We start from the raw sequence: 22224 nt of genomic DNA, 5'->3' as shown, positions 1-22224 counted from the left end.
ACAGTTTAGGGGTTGGAAAAAGGGGAGTAGAGGTTCAGGTAAAGCCTCATTTGGATTTGCATAACCAGGTACTAGAAGGTACTATTTATTGAAATAGAAAAGATTGAGAGGGGGACAGATTTATGGAGAGAACTGTCAAGACCTATGGTTTAGGTGTAATAAGTCTCAGGTGGCCATTAAAGATCCAGGATGTTTCAGTAGTTGTATAGGAGTCTGGCTGGTACTCGGGGAAGGGGTTTGGGTCAAAGATGTAATTTTAGGCATCACTGCCTGATAGATATTTTCAACTATCTAGGGGAGAGTGTTAGTCGCTCAGTTGTGTCCGACTGTTTGTGACCCATGGACTATAGCTCACCAGGCTCTTCTGTCCATGGAATTCTCCAGGCAAGAATACTAGAGGGCTTCCCTGGTGGCTCAGACAGTAAAGAATCTGCCTGCAATGCAGAAGACCCAGGTTTGATCCCTGGGTTGGGAAGATTCCTTGGAGAAGGGAATGGCAACCCACTCCAGTATTATTGCCTGGAGAATTCCTTGGATAGAGGAGTGTGGTGGGCTACAGTCCATGGTGTCACAGAGTTGGACATGACTGAGACACACACACACGGAGAGTGTAGAGATAGAGAACAGATTATTCAAGATTGAACTCTGAGGTGTTCCAGCATATAGGATTCAGGTAAGAGATAAGGAACCAGCAAGAACAATTAGAGAAGGAGCATGGAAGAGGAAAAATCCCAGAGAATGTGGCAACAAAAAGCCAGGAAAGGAGACTGTTTCAAGGAGGGAGGGGTGAACTGTGTAAATGCTGCTGAGTGGTTGAGGAACAGGCACTAGTGAAGAATCCATTGGATTTGACCATTGATTATTGGTAATTTTGGTGAGCAGTTTTAGTGGAGTTTCGGGAACAAGATCCAGGTTGATGCATATGGCAATCTAAATAGCATTCAAGGAGGTGTGGCTAGTGAATGAAAACAATGTGTTCATGAAGTTTTACTTAATCTGAACAGAAGCAGAGAAATGGCATGATAATTAGAGATTGTGGAGTCAAAGGGGTGTTGGTATGCTAATGAGAATAATCCAACCAAAGGAAAAACTGATGATGCAGGCAGGTGGGAGTGTGGTATAATTTGGGGAGTTAAAGGTTTTGAAAAGGCAAGTGGGATCTCTACCCTAAGTGCAACAGGGGCAGGGACACTGTCTTCCTTTTTAATAGTAAGGAAAGCAGAAAATGTAGATTTGGGTGCAGGTTGGTATATAGACAGGGAGGCCTAACGTGCTGCAGTTCATGGGGTCACAAAGAGTCGGACACGACTGAGCAGCTGAACTGAACTGGTATATAGAGTGGATGATGGGAGGATGAATGAGTTATTGATGATAACATCTGTTTTTCTCAGTGAAGAATAAAATGACAATACCAGCTGAGGATAGTTGTACATGTGCCTGTGTGCATGCAGGCACACATGTACATTTGTGTGCATGTAGCTGGGGCTAAGAGCCGGTGATGATGGATGGCCTGGGAGAGTGGGACTTGATACAGTAAATAGAGATGTGGACACGATGGGGTTAATCCTAAGTCTTGGAGAAAGGAGGAGATAATCTGCTCCTTATAGCCTTTTACATATACCATGAGGAAACTATAATCAAAAAAGACACACGTACCCCAGTGTTTATTGCAGCACTATTTACAATAGCTCAGACGCAGAAGCAACCTAGATGTCTGTAGACAAATAGAGAAAGAAGTTGTGGTATTTATATACAATAGAATATTACTCAGCCATAAAAGGAACACATACAGTTCTAATGAGATGGAGGAACCTAGAACCTATTATACAGAGTAAAGTAAGTCAGAGAAAAACATTGTATGTTAATGCATTTATGTGGAATCTAGAAAAATGGTGCTGATGAACCTATTTGCAGGGCAGCAGTGGGGGTGCAGACATTAGAGAACAGGCCTGTTGACACAGTGGGGGATGCAGAGGTTGGGATGAATTGAGAGAGAGGCGTTGAAATATATACATAAGCATATGTAAAATAGATAGCCAGTGAGAATTTGCTGTATGACGCTGCTAACTCGCTTCAGTCATGTCCGACTCTGTGCGACCCCATAGATGATGGCAGCCCACCAGGCTCCCCTATCCCTGGGATTCTCCAGGCAAGAACACTGGAGTGGGTTGCCATTTCCTTCTCCAGTGCATGAAAGTGAAAAGTGAAAGTGAAGTTGCTCAGTTGTGTCCGACCCTCAGCGACCCCATGGACTGCAGCCTACCAGGCTCCTCTGTCCACAGGATTTGCCAGGCAAAAGTACTGGAGTGAGTTGCCATTGCCTTCTCCGATGATGCAGGGAGCTCAAACCTCATGCTCTGTGACAACCTAGAGAGGTGGGATGGGATGGGATGTGGGAGGGAGGTTCAGAGGGAGGGGACATAGTGTACCTATGGCTGGAAAAAACCAACACGATATTACAAAGCAATTATTCTCCAATTTAAAAAAATAACTTTAAAAAGTTATAGCCCTAAATACTTCACTCCCTCTTCAGAGTAAGGATCAAGGCAGTGGTATCCTCTTGCAGCGGGCAGTGGGTGATTTGCTGACAGGAGAGGTGTTACCTGTCCTATTTGGTAGGACTGTGGTAATGATTTGAATGAATGAAATATTAGTTTTAAAGGATTGACACAGTGCCTGACACATGGTTAAGTGCTCTGTAAATGGGAATTATTAACTATTATTAGTTAGTTTAGGAGGATTGGGGTTTAAAGAAGTCAAGTGTTTTTCTGAGGGCTCTAAGGGGTCTCTGGGATGAATCAAAGACTGAGAACCTCTCATGAGAGCTGAGGCTGGCTAGGATCTTGGGCCATGAGACTGAGGTACTCATCTCACCTGGAACAGAGAGAGTGGTCCACTAGCCCCTTCTTTCCCGATCTCTGCAGTATCTCCAGGGCTACCTGGACCACCCTCTCCCCACACTGCCAGCCGGACAGTCTTGCCATGCACAGTCCACATTCTACACTTCCCTTTGTCTGTATGTATCATTGTTCCTTACCTCTGTTCACTGAACTGAAATGAGTGCTGGTGGCAAAACCGGCCTTCCACCCTGCTGCCCCGCAAATGCCTTCTCTCCAGTCAAGATGAATTGTGGCTTGGATCAGCTCCAGGACTGTTTCTGAAGATACCGCTCTAGTCTCTGCCAGCTTCCTGACATTATGTCCACCTTGGTTCCTTTCTTCCCTCTCCTTGGAGGCTGGCTGCAGAGGGTGGCTGGCCTTGGTTTTAGTTCTTCATATCTCAAACCCATTTCTTTGTCAGACTGACTCATACTACCTGCACATAGTCTGTGCTCGGGTTTGTCTTAAAGGTATGAATTTATTCAGCCTGTTTTTGTAAAGATAGATTGGCTTGTCAAATCAGGTTAGACACATACTTGGGCGGGAGAAGATTATATATAGGGTACATGTTATGTCCTCTCTCTGTGCCCCATCGTCCCCCAGGAGGTCTTACTCTGGCACCTGCTGAGAGAGCAGCATTGCACAGACATTCCAGACTTGCTTCTCTGCCTGAGTAACTGGCTGAGAGCTCTCTGTCCACAGTGGGCTTCTGTCTGCCCCATGCCATTTTCTCCTCTTTTATGAAGTGACCCCATCTTTAGCTCTTTCCTCCTCTAGCTTCAAGGTGAGATCATCAAGGTTAGACTTCTGGCTGACCCACGGCAAAAGTGGATAGTGTCCTGTGAGTTAGCCTGGCTTAGCTAGCCTTGGAGTGCCAGCCATCAGAGGATGTTCTTTCTTGGGAAAGATGGTACCTGCCTCATGACTCTCAACTTCTCTTTGGACAGGCTGAACATCAACACCAATACCTATACATCTCAGGACCTCAAGAACGCACTGGCAAAATTCAAGGAGGGGGCAGAGATGGAAAATTCAAAGGAAGACCAGGTTAGTAATATTGCTTATAGTGAGTTCATACCATCCTGCAAAATGACATGAAAGGGAATCACTGTTTCCTAAAGCTTTAGCAATAAACATGGGTAATAATAACAATAATATTGCAAAATAATTTAAGGAAAAGTTAATGCCAAATAAGTAACCCTTTGTGAACTATTAATAAATTTCTGGGAGCATTTCTGTCATTGTTTCATTAGGATTCAGCTTCCCATTACATATTTGGGAAACTGAAGCACAGAGCATAGATAGCCATACTCTGCATTACCACAAACATCAATTAGCGGAACAGAGATTAGAACTCACATCTCCTCACTTACACTTAGGTTAGACACAAGTGTAAAGGATGGGACCTAGACCAGGAAGGAAGAAGCCCAAGTCCTTGTCATTTGAACATGTAGCAGACCTTTTCCAGACCTCAGATCCCTTAAATGTACAATATGGGGCTGGGACAAGATGGCTAAGGTTTCCTCCAACTCTTAAATTTATGTACAGGTTATTAGGGAATGAGAAGGAGAAAGAGGCAGAGTCGCAGCCCCTTGGCTATGTCCCTAATGTCTGGGATGGTTCATGGATCTTGACCTATCAGAACAAAGTCTTATTCTTAGATGGATCATGAGGTCATGTAATAGCCAGAGAATGTTACAGATCAGTCCTTAACATTTCTGCTTGAGTCCTGTCCTTGAAAGAACTTCCTCCAGTGGCCGCCTTGCAGACCTTTTTATGTTCTCCCTCCTCCTCCTCCTCTTCACAATTCTCTCTCCTTTTCTTATCTCTGCCCTCATCCCAGAATTCTGGCAGTATCTTAGAGAGGCAACACCAGATTCTTGACAGTCTGTGTGTTAGTGAAGGAAGCTTTAGATCCTTCAGAACTAAGTATTTCTGAGACAGATGGACCTGTGTGTGTGTGTGTGTGTGTGTGTGTGTGTGAGAGAGAGAGAGAGAGAGAGAGGACCTCAGGAGGAAGTATTAATATACAAGCCAAGCCTCCATGTCTTTACTCATCTTACCAAAGTTGTATCTCAATATGAAGAGTGCACATGATAAGAGAAGGTGAGTAGCAGGATGGCAGCAGTAGTGGTGAAGGAAGGTGATGCATAAAATTATATCCCACTGCAGGTGTGTATTAACTGCAGGCATGGAGAGGTGTGAGGGAAAGCAAATCCCCTACCTGGTGAAGTTGAGGCCAGCAAAGGAGAGCAGTGCATTCCTAGGCGCTTGGAGCAGAGATTGGTATTCCTGTGACCAGGGCTTGGGCTCATTCCCACTTATTCTCTCACCAGGAGCTCCACGTGGCGCAGATGGGAACATAAAAATCAGCCCTTGTCCCATGTTTTTCTCTGTGGATGGAAGACCTACTGCACCCCTGTCTCTTCTCTTTGCTCTCTTTAGTGGTATTCTTATCTCATAATTCAATTAGTATAGAAAAGTGTGAATATTATAAAAATATTTTTTAAGTGTAAAAGCAAGAGATTATTTAAGTTTTCAGTTTCTGTTTTTTGCAATTAAAAATAATTCTCTCTCTCTGCAAGAAGAGACCCCAATAGTGGCAGCAAAATGTGACACCCCTGTTCCATCTGATTGGTGTCGGCTGCCACTTCTGACCTATGCCTGCCACGCTCTTTCTTTACTTCTGTGGTGCTTAGGTTGTTAGCTTCTTCACCGAGGTACTGAGTCCTGGGGTCTTTTTTTCACTTTCATTTGTATCTTTCCTGGACTGACTCTGCCACCTGCCAGTGTACTGGGACTGGCAAATAAATCAACTTGAAGTAGGTTGGGGAGTTTCTTACATGTCTCCAGCTCCTGGCTGCAGATACCATCATACTTTTTATCAGTCTTTAAACAAAATATTTACATGGTTACTTGCAAGTGCAGGATGTGCTTTTACTATTTATAAGGACAATTCTGTGAGATATTGTCATATCTTACCAATTGAATGAATTCTTTTTGGGGGGTGGGGAGGGCATCAATTCCATTATATCCATTGGTAACTTATTAGATTTAAGTGAATCAGTCCTTCCCAGAGTCCCTTGCTTTATGGAAAAGCTCTGTGTCACCCAACAGATTTGGGTCATTGTTGTTGAATCTGATCTCTTTATCCCCTTATTACCATACAGATTGCTTGATGCTTTATGTTTTATCATGTCAACTGTTGTTCAGCTGTATCCTGTAAATTGTTCCATTTGAAAATATGGCCATCTTAAACTTTTGAGTCTGGGCAAGATTAAATAGACTCATTTCTTCCTATTCTTCCTGCTGCTGTTGTTTGTTGTTCAGTCTGTAAGTCATGTCTGACCCCATGGACTGCATGGTGCCAGACTTCCCTGTCCTTCACTGTCTCCTGAAGTTTGCTCAGACTCATGCCCATTGAGTTGGTGATGCCATTGAGCCATCTCATCCTTTGTTGCCCCCTTCTCCTTCTGGCCTCAATCTTTCCCAGCATCAGGGTCTTTTCCGATGATTCAGTTCTTCACATCAGGTGGCCAAACTAGTGTAGCTTCATCTTCAGCATCAGTCCTTCCAATGAATATTCATTCAGGATTGATTTCCTTTAGGATTGACTGGTTTGGTCTCCTGGCTGTCCAAGGGACTCTAAAGAGTCTCCCTCCAGCATCACAGTTCAAAAGCATCAATTCTTCGGCATTCAGCCTTCTTAGTGGTCCAACTCTCACATCCATGGAGAAGGCGATGGCACCCCACTCCAGTACTCTTGCCTGGAAAATCCCATGGATGGAGGAGCCTGGTAGGCTACAGTCCATGGGGTTGCTAAGAGTCAGACACGACTGAGCAACTTCACTTTCTCTTTTCACTTTCATGCATTGGAGAAGGAAATGGCAACCCACTCCAGTGTTCTTGCCTGGAGAATCCCAGGGATGGGGAGCCTGGTGGGCTGCTGTCTATGGGGTCACACAGAGTCGGACACGACTGAAGCAACTTAGCAGCAGCAGTAGCAGCTCACGTCCATACCTGACTGTTGGAAAAACCATAGCTTTGACTAGACGGACCTTTGTCGGCAAAGTGATGTTTCTACTTTTTAACACGATGTCTAGGTTGGTCATAGCCTTTCTTCCAAGGAGCAGATTCTTTTAATTTGATGACTGCAGTCACCATCTGCAGTGATTTTGGAGCCCAAGAAAATAAAGTCTGTGACTGTTTCCATTGTTTCTCCATCTGTTTTCCATGAAGTGATGGGACCGGATGCTGTAAACTTTTTTTTTTGAATGCTAAGTTTTAAGCCAGCTTTTTCACTTTCCTCTTTTACCTTCATCCAGAGGCTCTTTAGTTCCTTTTTGCTTTCTGCCATTAAGGTGGTGTCGTCTGCATATCTGAGATTATTGATATTTCTCCTAGCAATCTTGATTCTAGCTTGAGCTTCGTCCAGCCTGGCATTTTGCATGATATACTTTGTATGTAAGTTAAATAAGCAAGGGAACAATATACAGCCTTGACGTACTCCTTTCCCAGTTTTCAATGAGTTCATTGTTCCATGACCATTTCTAACTATTGCTTCTTGACTGACATACAGGTTTCTCAAGAGGCAGGTAAGGTGGTCTGGTATTCCCATCTCTTGAAGAATTTTCCACAATTTGTTGTGATCCACACAGCCAAAGGCTTTCAAAATACTAAAAGCAAATATAAAAATATGATAAAGGTGAGAAGAAGAAGGTGGATTAGGTAGGGACCTTGGAATTTGAGGGATGACATGGGAGTGAGTTTCTTGCCTGTCTTTTTGCTCTCTAAATATCCCAAAGTGGATCCTGGAGAAGCCCATATCATGGAAATGCCAACAGGTACAGATAGAAAAAAGGCCCTAAGAAAGTCCTCCTCTCTATAAGAAAGAACCAGGAATAGGGCAGCCTAATAAAAATCTTTTTCACAATACCTATTCTCTTTTAGCCAAAGACCATGGAAATCTCTCCACCTTCCTTAGTGCCAGTGGAAGTTAAATGTAGAATTTGGATTTCCATTTCCAGTTTGTGTGGTAGAGCAAAGCTATACTCTTGCCTCCACCAGAGTGGTATCAGCAGAAGCTGAGTGGGGAGCCTGAACTTGTTGCCCCTCTGGTAGCAGTAGATGGTGTGAGGCAGTGCTCTCCTATCTCAGCCAATGTGGTGTTGAGCAGAGAGCTTGGATTTCTACATTCTCCTCAGTGAAAGAAGACTATTTTCTTCTCCCACTACTGTGGTACCAGCAGAGTCCATGTGTGGAGCCTGATTTTCACCCCTCACAGGGGTGTAGCAGTCTGCTTTTTTCTGTTGGGGTGGTGTCAGCAGAGGCCAAAAAGGGAACCTGAATGTCTGTCCCCTGCTGGATGCATCAAGGTAGTTTTCCACTTGCTTTAGCTGCAGTGATGACAGAGGGTGTGGTCAGTGGAGAGTCTATATTTCTAACCTCCATCTGGAGGGAACAAGGCAGTGTAAATCAGCATTCTGCTTTCCACTCTAGGGTAGTGTTAATGGGGATAAATGAGGAACCTGAACTCCTACCCCTAGATCAGCAGTGATAAGGCAGTGCTTTAGTTACCCCACCAGGGTGATGTCAGTAGAGGCCAAGGAATGACTTCCACCCCCAGTGTTGAGTGTGCAGCAGGGGCAAATGATATTCTTCCTTCTCCTTACCGGAGAGTGGTAGTAGGATTTTGGAGGGAAGGAAAAAAGGAATTTTGCAAATGAAGTTCTAGGAATGCTCCTTAGTGATCCACAAGAGGAACAGACCAGACATAACAGCAGATTTAAGAGTGGAAATACAGTGTGGAATACTGCCCAGGATTTTAGATTAGCTCCAGGGGCACACACAGCAAGGAGACCAAAATAACACTGCAAATTCTCTGAAAACTAAATTGGCTTGGGTTCACAACCTCACAGGAAGATGAGAACCAAGATAGTAAACTTAAACAGTGTGACTGCCTACTGAAAAGGAAGATTCAGTAGAATTCAGAATCTTATAATACTCAAAATGCCCAGGTTACCTAAATTGTATTTCGTGATACCAAGAACCAGGAAAATAAAAACTTGACTTAGGAAAGACAGTTAACTGATGCCAGCAGTGATATGACCCATAAGTTGGTATTATCTAATAAGAATTTTAAGGCAGTTATAAAAATGCTTCAAGCAATTATGTATACTCTTGAAACAAATGATAACCTCAGCAAAGAAATAGAAGATATAAAGAACAGAATGGCATTTTAGAGCTGAAAAATACAACTGAAAGTTAGGAAAAAAAATCGCTGCATAGGTAATAGTAATTTAAAGGCAGATAAAAGTTAATCTAAATAACAGAAAATAGATTGAAAAAGAATAAATAGTGACTTAAGGACCTGTAGGACTGACTGTAACAGAAAATCCAGGATTTGTGTAAAAGAGTCTCAGAAAGAGAGGAGAAATAATATGGGTCTGAGAAAATAGTCAAAGAAATAAAGATGGAAAACTCCCAATTGGGGAAAGTCATAAACCTACAGGTTCATGAAGCTGAGTGAATTCTAAATTGGATAAATTCAAAGAAATCAACACTTGATGCATCACAGTCAACCTGAAAACTAAAGACAGAAAAACAGTTTGAAAGCAGCAAGATAGAAACCACATACTAGCAATAGGGAATAATGTTTGAATGATAACATCTTTTTCATCTGAGATCACAGAGGTCAAAAATATGTGGCATATTTTTCAAATGTTGAAAAAGTGAACTGTTCACTCAGAATTCGATAGCCAGTGAAAATACCCTTCAGGAGTGGAAGGGAGGAAATCATGACACTCTCACACAGAAGAAAGTTAAAAGAATTTATCACCAGCAGACCTACCTAAACGAATGACTGAAGAATATTCTTCAAATAGAAGGGAAATAATAACAGAAGGAAACATGGATCATAGGGAAGAAAGAGCTGTGAGTGCATAAAAGTAAAGGAAAATATAATAGACTACCCTTTTCTCAAATTTTTAAAATTATGTTTGATAGTTGCACCAAAAATTATGACATCATCTATAATCCCATACATGTTTAATATATAGTTCAACTGCCAAAGTTACCACTTTCTTTTTCCTTTGCTGTGCTTTCAACTTTGTTGTCAGTTCTACCTTTTCATTATCCATTTTTATGAAATGTTTCATGGTTTTATCCTGAGGAAGCCATACTGCCACACACTTGACATCTGTATATGAATTGAATAATGGGTGAACAGTGGCCATTCAGTGACAGATTTTGAAATTAATTATGTGATCAGCAACTGTTCGTGATTGGTATTTATATAATTTACATAGTGATTTATGAACTGAAGAGCTAGCAGCAAATTTGGTACTTAATGCAGTTAAATATATGATAGCAACTGAAATTTGAGTCATGTTGGGAGACTAGTATTATGTAAAATGTGGTATTCGAAAGTGGTGCCTATGAGATCTGTACAAAGCAAGGACTGTCTGATAAAAGACTTGGATCTATCTAGAACATGTAAAGAACACTCAAGACTCAACAGTAAAAACCAACAGTCAGTTTGAAAATGGGAAGAGGACCTGAACAAACATTTCACAAAGAGAATATATGGATAGCAAATAATCACATGAAAAAAATCTAATATCATCAGCTGTTATAGATATGCAAATTAAATCCACCACAAGGTATCACTATACATCTATTAGAATGCCTAAAATAAAAATGGTAATACTAAATGCTATTGAAGATGTGGAGAAACTGGGTCTTTCATTGGTGGGAATATAAAATGGTGCAGCTACTCTGGAAAATACCCAGTAGTTACACTCTTGGGCATTTATCCTAGAGAAAGAAGAACATATTTATTTTTAAGAAAATCTTTATACAAATGTTCATGCAGTTTTATTCATAATACTCCAAACCTAGAAACAGACATTCTTCAACATGTAAATGGTTAAACTGTACATCTGTACAATGGAATACTACTCAACATTAAAAATAAATAAACCCATTCATAGTAAATTGGATAATGAGTTAATGCATCTCAAGTGCATTAAGTTCAGTAAAAAGGCAGTCTCTAAAAGTTACAGACTTTATTTGTATAGCAGTCTCCAAATGCTAGAATTAAAGAGATGGAGAACAAATTAGAGTTGCCCAGGCACAGGGATAGAGGGTTGAGAGGATACAGTGCAGAGGTAGAGGAGCACTGTAGAGCCATTTGATGGTGATGGAACAGTTCTGTAACGTGATTGTTCTGGTGGCTACATGAATCTTCATGTTAGATAACACTGTCTAGAATGGCACACACACGTGCATGCTGATGTGTACATGTAAAAGCTGGTGGAATCAAAATGAGACTTGTGGTCTAGTTAATAGTATTGCACCTATGTCACTTTCTTGGTTTTGACATTGTATTGTTATGTAAGATGTTACCATTGGAGGAAGCTGAATGAAGGGCATATAGTACTCTCTACTATTTTTGTAATTTCCTTTGAGTAATAATAATTGAGTAGTAATAATTGCAAAGTTAAAAATTTTGTTAAAGGCCTTTCTGGGGGCCAGGCATGAGGCAAAGATAACTAGTTTCTTATTCTGCTCATTTGTCTGTCAACCCTCAGCTTTCCTTGACCTCTTTACATGGCCTTTGGTGGCCACCAGAGTCCTCTAGCAGGGTGGAAGGAGAGCATTTCACTAAAGGAAAAGAATATAGCACCCCATAGATGTGATTGCCCTGATAGGAACAGTCTTTTTTAAGAGAGACTGATTCATTTCTTTGCTTGGTGTTTCTATGGAGTGCTTGTCACTGGGGAGAAAACCCATAGGTAATAAATGAGCAATTTGGAGCTGACAGCTGCTCATCATCCTGCTTTTTATAAATATTCGTGCCTTTTAATTATTCTCAGAAGATGGAGACATAAGCCACTGTGACCTTTCAGACTCTCTTTATAAGTACTATCCTCTGAAATTGGGAAGAAAACAGAAAGTGTCACATGTATAAAATATCTAATTAAAGTCTTTTATTCACCTCCAACATAACTTCATTTTAAAAATCTTTATATGTGTGTGGGGTGGAGAGGGACTGAGCAAAAATTGTTTGAGACTTGAGTATAGTACATACAGTAATTTAGCCACTTCAAACAGTTGAACAAATTGTACACCTGTAGTTAGATTGACAGTAATGACAGAGATTTAATTTTCAACAGCAAATTGCTCCCACTCTGACAGCTCTTTACCGACAGTTTCCTGTATCTGGGTTTCCCTAAAATGTTGCTGGATGGGTAGGGTAAAGCAAAGATATTCTTTAATCATAGAAGAAAGAGAACCAAGGTATGGATTATTCCACCTTAGATCTTGGCTTTTCCATGTGAGATTAGGGGTTGAAGGTGAGCTGAAATTGTTTACCCTGACCTCATTGATTACAAGGAGACTTTTCATTCTTCCTGAGCATTGGAAGGCAGGCTGAGATAAATGGACCTTGGAAAATCTTGAGTGTGTTCTTGTGGCAGAGGGCTATATGTGTAGATTCTGAGGGCTCTCTCTCTGGGCATCCTGGAAAGTACAGATTTTGATAGTGCAGACTAAAGAAGGTTGTGCCCTGGAGCAGCAGTTCTTTGAGGATGGGCATCCATGGCAGACCACAGGCTGATTGGGGAGATGTCTACAGTTGATGATTAATCATCTCTTTGCTGCTCTTCTAGGAAAGGCAGGCCAAAGTTAAGAGGCTCTTCCGTCCAATTGAGGAGCTGAAGAAGGACTTTGAGGAGCTGAATGTTGTCATTGAGACAGACATGCAGATCATGGTACGATTGATCAACAAGTTCAATAGTTCTAGCTCCAGCCTGGAAGAGAAGATTGCTGCACTATTTGATCTTGAATATTATGTCCATCAGGTATTGTATTTCATTGTCTGTTGGTCTGACTTTTAACTAACAGCTCCAAAAATAAACCCCTCTGGCCAAGGCCCTAAGAAAATATTGTCATCATCTTTACTTCTCTATCAAGGCATAGAGGATTCTTAATCTAGGCCATTATCTGTTGTATAAGATACTTTCTTAGAGACCAGAACCAAGCTCTATTTCATTCGAAGTGTTACTTCTTTTAATTTTTCAACACTGAGGACACAGCAGAGGTAAAATAGATGTGATACTTGTTCCATGTAGCTTGTAGTCTGGAAGAGGGCACAATTAAATAGTGAACAATTGAATAATGAGCCAATTAACAGTTTAATAATGAGATAATTTAAGATTGTGGTAAGGATGAGTATATAATGGGGGAACTTAGTCTAGTCAGGGATACTGGGGAAGGCTTCTCTGAGATTGTGACATTTAGGCTAAGCATTAAATGATTATTAAGGGTTGAGTAGACAAAGAGGGGAGATTAGAGCTTGGGGTGGCAAACTCTGGCCCACTTTTGTGAACAAAGTTTTGTTGGAACACAGTCACATCTCTTTGTGTATGTATTGTTTTATTGTCTTGACTGTTTTAATACTACAGTGGCAGAGTCGAGTGGTTATGACATAAACCATTATGGCTGATGAAGCCAAAAATATTTACTGTCAGGCCCTTTAGGAAAAGTTTGCCCCATTGTATTGGAGCGTTTCAGGCAGTGGAAACAGCATGTGGGGAAATTCTGAGTTAGAGAAGAGCTTGGTGAGATCAAGGACCTAGTAGACTGGAGTGACTGGAGCACAGAGACCAGTGGGTGAGTGGCATAGATAAAAGTGAAAAGTTTAGGGGATCAGACAGGTGGGCTTGAGAAAATCATGCTTTTCATAATTTTATCCTTGATCCTAAGAACCATTGGAGAGTTTGGAGCAGGGAAATGACTGATCTGATTTGTGCCATAATTATAACAGTTAATGTTTATTGAGCATTATCATGTACTCGGCATGTAGTCAAGTGCCTTGTACACATTAATTCATGGACTTCCATACCTGCCTTTGGAGTAGGCACTGCTGTTAATCCCATTTTGTAACTGAGGCAAATAAAGCACAGGCCATGTTTGTGATTGCTCAAAGTCACCCAGTTAGTGTAGAGCTGGGATTTGCAACAAGGTCTGTGTGACCCTAAACTCTGTGCTCTTAGTGTTTTGGATACTCTGCCTCTCACGGAATACTGGTACCACCTGAATGAAGCCTAAGAGAGAATAAATGGATCTAAACAGAAGGAGCCCAGAGAAGTCATTCACTTATTGAATGAATTAATTTATTGCATACCTGTTAAGTTCCAGGCACTGTTCCAGGCACTTAAAATACATTTGTGAATGAAATTGGAGCTTACCTTCTAGAAGAGGCAGATAGACAATAAACATACCTCACAAGTAAATTATAAATAATATGTTTGAAGGAGATAGATACTACTGAAAAATAAAAAAATAGAGCAGGATAAGGATTGGCAGTATTGGGAAGGAAGGTCTCAGTTAGGAGCAACAGCAGGTACCATAGCCCTAAGGTGGGAGCATGTCTAGTGTGTTTGGGGAACAACTATGTGGCAGGAACTGAGAGAAGTAGATGAAGCGCAGAGAGATAATGGGAGGGAGATCATGGAGCACTTTGTGGGCCATAGAAAAGAATGGAATTGGACAGTGTTGGAAGAATGTTGCAGAAGCATTTGATCTGACTTTCTTTTAAAGAAAGTCTGGCTGCTGTGTTGAGAGTTAGACTGTAGGCTGAGGGCATGGGTAGAGGCAGAAAAACCAGATAGGAGGCTGTTGCAGTAATCCAAACTAGGGGTGATGGTGGCCTGGGAGGGCTGTGTAATCATCATCAAAGGCTTGCTTGAGATCTTCGTCAAGATACAGATCTTCAGCATCCTCCCACGCATGACAGCGTCCTTGTTCTCTATAAACTAAGCTAAAAGACATTCTTTAGGATTTTGCCAGCCTTTGTGTTGAGAGAGGATGAGTGTGTACTGTATCTGCAGGAATTATGGGATGGTCTCTTCATCTCTCTCTGCTCATAATTCTTTCTCAGGCCTCAAATAGCAGGTCTGTGATCCTTTTAGAGAAGAAAATGGACCTGGGTTCTCTTTCCTCTTTCCAGTCTTTCTCTCCAGGGTAAAAAAACAAAAAGTCCAACAGCTTTTCTGTTACAGATATTTAAAGGAGTAAGGATCCTAGGGGTTATTGGCCAACTCAGTCCTGCTCTGATGTTGACAGCTTTTATTTTTTCTCATCTTAAGATACTTCGATGGGTCTTTAGGTGTCAGGTTTTGTAGGCTCTTCTTTTAGCTGCAGCATAAAAGGCCAAAATGACCTTTTATGAGAGCTTATCTTACCCAGAGGAAATTGAGTAAGAGGGTAGCAGGGCCCTAATAAATTTTATTTCCCTTGCAGGTTCTTTGGTCATCCTTCAGTGTCATCACTAGGGTGACATCTCATCGTGCTTTCATGAGTCACTGAGAGGGATTAAGAATTTCTTGGACATCACCAAACTTATCCTATTTATCAGTCCAGAAACTAGTCCCCTGGTGGAGACCAAACTTGATCTGTTGGCAGGAGAGTCTTAAGTATTCTAGATCATTGGTCTTTGGAGTGGAAATATAGATAAGGTGGTGGGCTGATATGTCAGGCTCCCATGCAGTAGTGTTAAGTTGTTATTTCATAGGGATATTGAAGAAGACGTAGCTCGGCCTCAAGTTCCAGCTGTAGTGGGCAGTTAGGGCGATGTAGTGCTAGATTTGAGGGAGATAAGACTCTTCTTACAGGAAACTTACTTATCCACTTTTATTCTAGACTGCTGATAGGATGTTTTGAGGAGTCATGGGCTTCAAGGACCCAAACTGGCTCTGCCCAAGGATTTCCTCACAGCCATGTTTGAACTATTAAACAAGATTTGTGAAAAGCAAAATCATGTGTGTGGAAATAGCATGTGAATTGTTTATAAGGAGCAGCCACTGTCTGCCCCATTCACCCAGTGGCAGTGTATTTGCCTTCCCTCATGTGACTCCTCAATTATTTACCATCATTTCTCCCTTTCTTTATTTTCTGTGTTCTCTCATTGTCTTGTCAGTTTTCTGTTTCTCTTTTCCTCCTGAGTGTTGGCACAGTTCCCTACTGCCCCCTTCATTATGCACTCCCTCCTTCTACCTTGAACTCCTTTCTTTCTGTCCCACCCAGTCCTGAGAGCAGCCTGGGAAAAGTTCTGGCCCCAGACCCTGGCCCTCGTCATGCCTTCTGCTGTGTGATACTGGGCAGGGCCCAGATTTTGGAGCTTGTGTGTGCAGTAGGCAGAGTGACTCTTTCCTACTTTATCTACCATAAAATAACAAATGAGAAAACATCTTGAAAAGGCTGAAGAGCTTATGTAAATGTCAGCCTTTATAATACCCTGGATTATCTTTATAGTAGTGAAGATAAACTGAATCTATAATAGAACCTCTGTGACTCTGGGCTGCATTGGTTTGCTGTGCTAGGAACTCATACCAACCTTGACAAGTAGCCATCTCAGGCATGGAATTACAGGGCTCTCCGAGCCAGGGTTTTGTATTTGGAAAACCTGGAAGAAGGAAGACCAAAGGAGAAGGTAGTGAATTCTTACATTTTAAAATCAGAGTATGTAAGGAAGGAAAACTCAGTATTTATTTGTGCTTATGTCACAAAGCACCCCCCACTAAGTCTCCCTAGTTCGCTAGGCTATGGTCCAATAATTATTCCCCGTCACAAGGACAGATGAGGGCAGACAAATGCCAACCCTGGCCTGGGGCCCTTAAGACAGAGCAGACTCCATGCTTACTTCATGGCCCTGGATTGGCCATCTTTTTAGGTCTGTGGTACAAGCAACCCATTCATTTTATTGGCACGGATAGCCCAGACTGCCTTTTTTACTCACAGTGGAGTTTATTTCAGTGACCTTTTTTTTTTGATCAAATTTATTCATTGATTGGACTTCCCTGTGGTGGCTCAGACGGTAAAGCCTACAATGCAGGAGACCTGGATTCAATCTCTGGGTCGAGAAGATCCCCTGGAGGAGGAAACGGCAACCCACTCCAGTATTCTTGGCTGGAAAATCCCATGATGGAGGAGGCTGGTAGGCTACAGTCCATGGGGTTGCAAGAGTCAGACACGACTGAGAAACTTCACTTTGTTTTCATTCATTGATTTAATGACTGTGTATTGAGCACTTAGCTATATGCTTAGACTATTGTAATCCTTGGACCTATACCAGTGGACAGAAAGACAAAAACCCCTGCTCTTGTGTTTGAGAAGAATGATCTTCTAAGGGGTTACAAACAGGCTAGGCCTACCAAAACATAGGCATAGTCAAATACAGCCCTTCAAACTGGATTTCTCTGGTAGAGCCATCTTCCAGTTTGAAAGAAAAGAGTCAGGTAAGAAAGGGCTTAGTGGAATATGGAGGAGAAATGTGGGTAGGAGTCCCATTGCTGTTAGGCTGCCTGCCTCTTCCTAATGATTTGTAGAGTGGAATGAGCATGTAGACAAGAGGCAGCTTTTGTACCAACAAAGATATTTCCAAGGGAGACTGTAGCTGCTGCATGGGGAAAAAGGTCCAGTGACCTTTCTGAAGAAGTTGAGTCTTCTTCTTCCAGGATGCAAGTGAAGCTTGGGAAATGAGAGTCTGAATTTTGGAGCTTTGGACATTAAGTATAGCCTAGACCAGTGTGGCCCAATAGAACTTTATGGGATGATGGAAATGTTCTACACTGTCCAGTAATAGCCACTAGTGAGTTAGCACAGGCCTAGGCTAAAGCTTTTGAGAGAGACTTTTATGCAGATTTATCACAAAGTGTCCTCAGATTCATTCAACCTTAGACTATAAAGTGAGTAAGTGGGAAGAGAAGCATACTATTGTTATTCTTCTCCTAGCATTTTTCCAGCCCTCCACCTGCAACAAGGTTCCTTTTATAGTCCCTGATTTCTAATTAAAAAGCCGCATTTTAAAGTGTCTGCTGCCTCCACTGCCCCCACTGAGACTGGACATCACCAGAAAGCATAGTGTCATTTACTAGTGCCGATGACGCCAGATCTTGGCATTAACAGCTTATACATTTATAAGTAAGCTTGTGACTCATTATGGTATTAGAATTTTCTAGGACATGTTTGGCATAAGCAATTGCTAGGTGCCATTTTTGCCAATTCTCACGCAGGTGCTCATAAATCATGGTAGATGAATTGCTACTGCTAAGTTGCTTCAGTTGTGTCCAACTCTGTGCGACCCCATAGACGGCAGCCCACCAGGCTCCCCCATCCCTGGGATTCTCCAGGCAAGAACACTGGAGTGGGTTGCCATTTCTTTCTCCAATGCATGAAAGTGAAAAGTGAAAGTGAGTCACTCAGTCATGTCCTACCCTTCTTGATCCCATGGACTGCAGCCTACCAGGCTCCTCCATCCATGGGATTTTCCAGGCAGGAGTACTGGAGTGGGGTGCCATTGCCTTCTCTGATAGATGAATTGGGAATTCTCAAATGTAAGATTGTTTTAAAATTTAGTTGGTTCTTACAGACCCTTTCCTAATTAGTCAGAAAGGCCACCAGTACATTTTACTTAATTTTTTTAGTTTGTTCTTGAATAGTTACCAAAAGAAATTCTTACCTTGATGTCTATACTATACTAAGCAGTGCCTCTGTTCCAGATGGATAATGCACAGGACCTGCTTTCCTTTGGTGGCCTTCAGGTGGTGATCAACGGGCTCAACAGTACAGAACCCCTGGTGAAGGAGTATGCGGCGTTTGTGCTGGGGGCTGCCTTTTCCAGGTGAGCAGCATGGATGGTCGTTGCATTGGCCAGGATCCTTTGGACCCTTCAAGTGAAGTCTAGCTTTACTCTTGGCATGATTGGCCTGGAGGAAGATACGTTTGAACTCATGCACATCTCTATCCACAGCTTAGTGTAATCTCGCTGAAACTAGAGTAAGAATTTGATTCTGCCTTTATTCTAACTAGATAAGAATTTTCACCCTTGTTGTCACCATTTGTGACTCTCTTCCCCCTCATCTTATATGTATGGACATTTCATAACATATTTTAGGTCACATTCTCTGTTTTAGTCAAAGCTAATTAGAAGTTACACCAACCATAAGTAGTTGAGCGGAAGGGGAGTGAAGTCCAAGTGTTGATCCTTTTAGCAGAGAAGCTTCATCTGGTGATGAATACATGATGAACCTGACCAAGGAGGGCCTTCTGGGGAGATTTGCCTTCCTCTAGTTGCCTGAAACCAGTCAACATGCCACCAGGTTATCACATCTCTGGGTTTAGAGTTGTTTAAACTTCAGTTAGTCTGGCTTATGCTCGAAGACTGATCAAGTGAGAGGAATGAGCATTTCCAAAGGGTAGATGCTGAAAGAGATAGGAGCACCATATCATTATACTCGCCCTAAAAAAGTCAAAATGTCTTCACGCTGCAGTTGGTCCATTGGAGCTACAATTTGTTCAATTTTTGAAAGTCTGTTCCTAGGACCATTTGTTCTTCTACAACAGGAACCATTATTCAAATTCTTGCTGTCAGGACATGTGTGGTGCCTATTAAGGATTACCTTTGCTTGCTTGCCAGGATTGTGATAATGTAGAAGGACTATTTTGAACATTACCATTGGACTCTTTGTTTTGAAAAGATTTCCTTTGCCTTTCATCTACGATTATCTTTATTTAATCAAAATCTCAGTCTGATACTCTCTAATTCTAAAAGACTAGCTATCTTTTCTTAGTAAATTGAGAGGCAAAGTTAGGAAAGCCAGAAGAATTGTTGCAGGTGAGAGGCTGGGAGCACTGCAGGCCTTTGTTTCCCTTCTTGCTTACCTGCCCCATCTTTAAGCCCTGCATGTCTTGTGGACTCCAGAGCATACCTCTCTTGCTATCATTGACCAGAGCCACGCAGGAAAATCACTGCCTGTGCATCTACTGGAAAGATGAAGAATCTATAGATTTGTCATTGATAGCTGTGATTTCAGCCCTGCACAAGTTAAGATCTTTATCCTAATTAAACTTTAGAGGCTTGAGAACTTACTGAAGTTCACTTTTTGTTTCTCAAGCTATAAAATAATTGATTCAAACATTATTAATCTCTTTTCCCAGACCCTTTTTGGAAATCTTCTCTGTACTCTCCAGTACTTTCTCTGTACTTTGAATGTGAACAGATGATTCTGTGTGTACTTTGCCATTGCTTCTGGAAACACATTTCATGGGGGAAAAGAAACGTCTTGATGTCACACCTTGGTTTAGGGGAGCTAAGCAACTTGACAAGCTTGCTTTGGGCCTGCTTAGCAGGCCATAACTCATATGGAGGCTGTGCCAGTGTGTGGTGTTATTAAGGCTTTTCCATGATTGTATTAGTGTAAGACTGTGTTAACATTTCTGCGGCATCACTAAAATTTAAATAGAGATAAATATAAAATATTGCAATTTAGTGTTTTGGTGGCAAGAAAACTGCCGTATTCAAAATGTTCTAGCTGGGATTTTGATGGCTCACTGGAGGGCAGTTACAGTGACAGCATGGTGTGGTGCCAGAGCATTTGGAAGCCAACAGCAGGCTCCTACACACCATGAAAATATAAGTGGTTTATGCAAAGAGGAAATTGATGGAAGGTAAGAATATTTCCATGCAGAGGCAGGTTTCAGTGGTCTAGTCTGATATTCATTATTTATTCCTGGTGTCCTAAGTGTTGGTTCTGCAGCTTCCTACCTGCCCTCAGCCTGCAGGTGAGGACACACATAGCACACACGTATGCACACCTGCATACACAAAGTGATTGGATCCGCTCTTTCTTCGTCAAGAGGGCTTTCAAGGGCTCGTGAGCATGTTGGAATCATGGAGTCTCATGGTTTGGGAATCTTATTTAGAGATCGTTCCTTCCAGTTTTCTGCTGATGAGCAAAAACATAGCTCACTCAGTCCAGATGTTTGACTATTTGGGAGAACTAGGTAGACCGCTGGTACGTACAGTCAGGAAATCTAGGTTCAAGTCCAGTTTCTATCATTTCCTGGCTGTTGACCTGTGGGCAAGTGATTTCACTTTTCTAAGCCTCACCTTTTTCATTTGTTATCTGAAAACAATCATAGGTTTCCTTTAAGACTGAATGAATATGGAAGAACATAATATACAATAAGTCCTGTGAAATGCTTATAAAACACCTATCAGTGACATGCGGTATAACATCATTGTGTTCATTGTGTGTCCTTTTTACTTTGAGTTTTCACTGTAACTCAGAGTTAAAGTGTTACTTTTGTTTTTACAATGCAAACTTTGTCTTCCTCATTTTCTCTTCTGTTAAGTGCCTACGTTCTACCACATATATCTCTTGGTGTCAGTCTTGCTGCTTCATGAGGGTATTTGTTTGCCTGCCTGGGTTAATTAATTCATAAGACCGCCACAGACATTTCTGTAGATGAAGAGATCTCTTCTGTGGTGTTAAATGGGAAGCGGTTATTCCAAGATCAAGAAGAAAGAATTGACATAAACATAATTGATGTGGCCACTCAGTGTTACATGGCCACTGAAACAGTTTGTTCTCTTATTTAAATATTATTCACACTTATTATGGGTCACACACATTCATTTTCAGCTGCCAGTGTTTTGTTGGCCCATGTGCAGGCAGGTCAGGCTCTTGCATAAAAAGATATGTAGAAATAGGGAGGTAGGAGTCTGATGTCTTTGGCATCTTTATCTTTCCTTACCTCCCTTTCCTTCCTCCTTCCCTTCCTTCTTTCTTCAAGTCACATATTTTCAGTGGTCTTTCTAAGACCTGCTTTCATCTTATGACAGCACCTCTCTCAGTCACTTTTGGTGTCCACTGTCCATGAGTTCTTTTATGCATATGTATGAATTATTCAATTATATTGGCTTATAAATGCTCACTATATGCAGTCCTTTTTCATGAACTTATGCATAGTGTAAAAAGGGAGGTATGTGTGCTGTCAGCCGTAGTGCAATTATGTTCTCTTATGATGGATCCCTGGGATAGGATTACACTCTACCCTGTCTTTGACGTCTTCATTGGACCCTCGTTAGGAAATACTGGGTTACATACATCTCTTTGTAAAATGAATGTTCACCCTGCTGCTGACCTTCACCTCTTACCCTATGCTTTATTGCTTCTCTAATTTTCCTAGTTGTACTCTTCCCATGGATATTTTACTAATTAATTTTAACCATTTGGCCAGTGTCAAATCCTTGTGTCCCATTTCCATTTATTAGCCTCCAATTTTCAGATTTCTTTCCTGCTATCCTTCATGAATTTCAGTGCTTATCTGTATCGTCTCTGTCTTTCCTGACTTTTGTGGCTTTTTGGGGGATCACTTCCATTGACCTTTATCTTTACTGCTGTCATCCACTAGATATCTTGAAATTTACTTCCCTCCCTCCTTCCAGCATTTCATGTTCTCTGCCCACTTCTGTCATCTCTTCACATTTTCATCTCTC

The 22224-nt window shown here is 41.6% G+C and overlaps 1 protein-coding gene across 5 annotated transcripts in view; it reads left to right on the top strand.

Annotated features, from left to right (window-relative positions):
* The window catches only part of SIL1 (SIL1 nucleotide exchange factor), a 266056-nt gene that overhangs the window by 145677 nt on the left and 98155 nt on the right, over positions 1-22224 (top strand). For 4 of the 5 annotated variants that reach the window (XM_027970286.3, XM_012178581.5, XM_004008844.5 and 1 more), the window contains exons 5-7: positions 3827-3926; positions 12551-12742; positions 18443-18564. In XM_027970286.3, coding sequence (XP_027826087.1) covers positions 3827-3926; positions 12551-12742; positions 18443-18564 — 414 coding nt within the window. The remainder of the gene's footprint in view (positions 1-3826; positions 3927-12550; positions 12743-18442; positions 18565-22224) is intronic. The other variant, XM_042250556.2, reaches the window with a different exon arrangement.

The sequence above is a fragment of the Ovis aries genome, chromosome 5 (genome assembly GCF_016772045.2).
Source record: "Ovis aries strain OAR_USU_Benz2616 breed Rambouillet chromosome 5, ARS-UI_Ramb_v3.0, whole genome shotgun sequence".
NCBI classification, from domain to species: domain Eukaryota; kingdom Metazoa; phylum Chordata; class Mammalia; order Artiodactyla; family Bovidae; genus Ovis; species Ovis aries.
The sequence above is the reverse complement of the archived record's forward strand: the minus strand, read 5'-3'. Positions and strand labels throughout refer to the sequence as shown.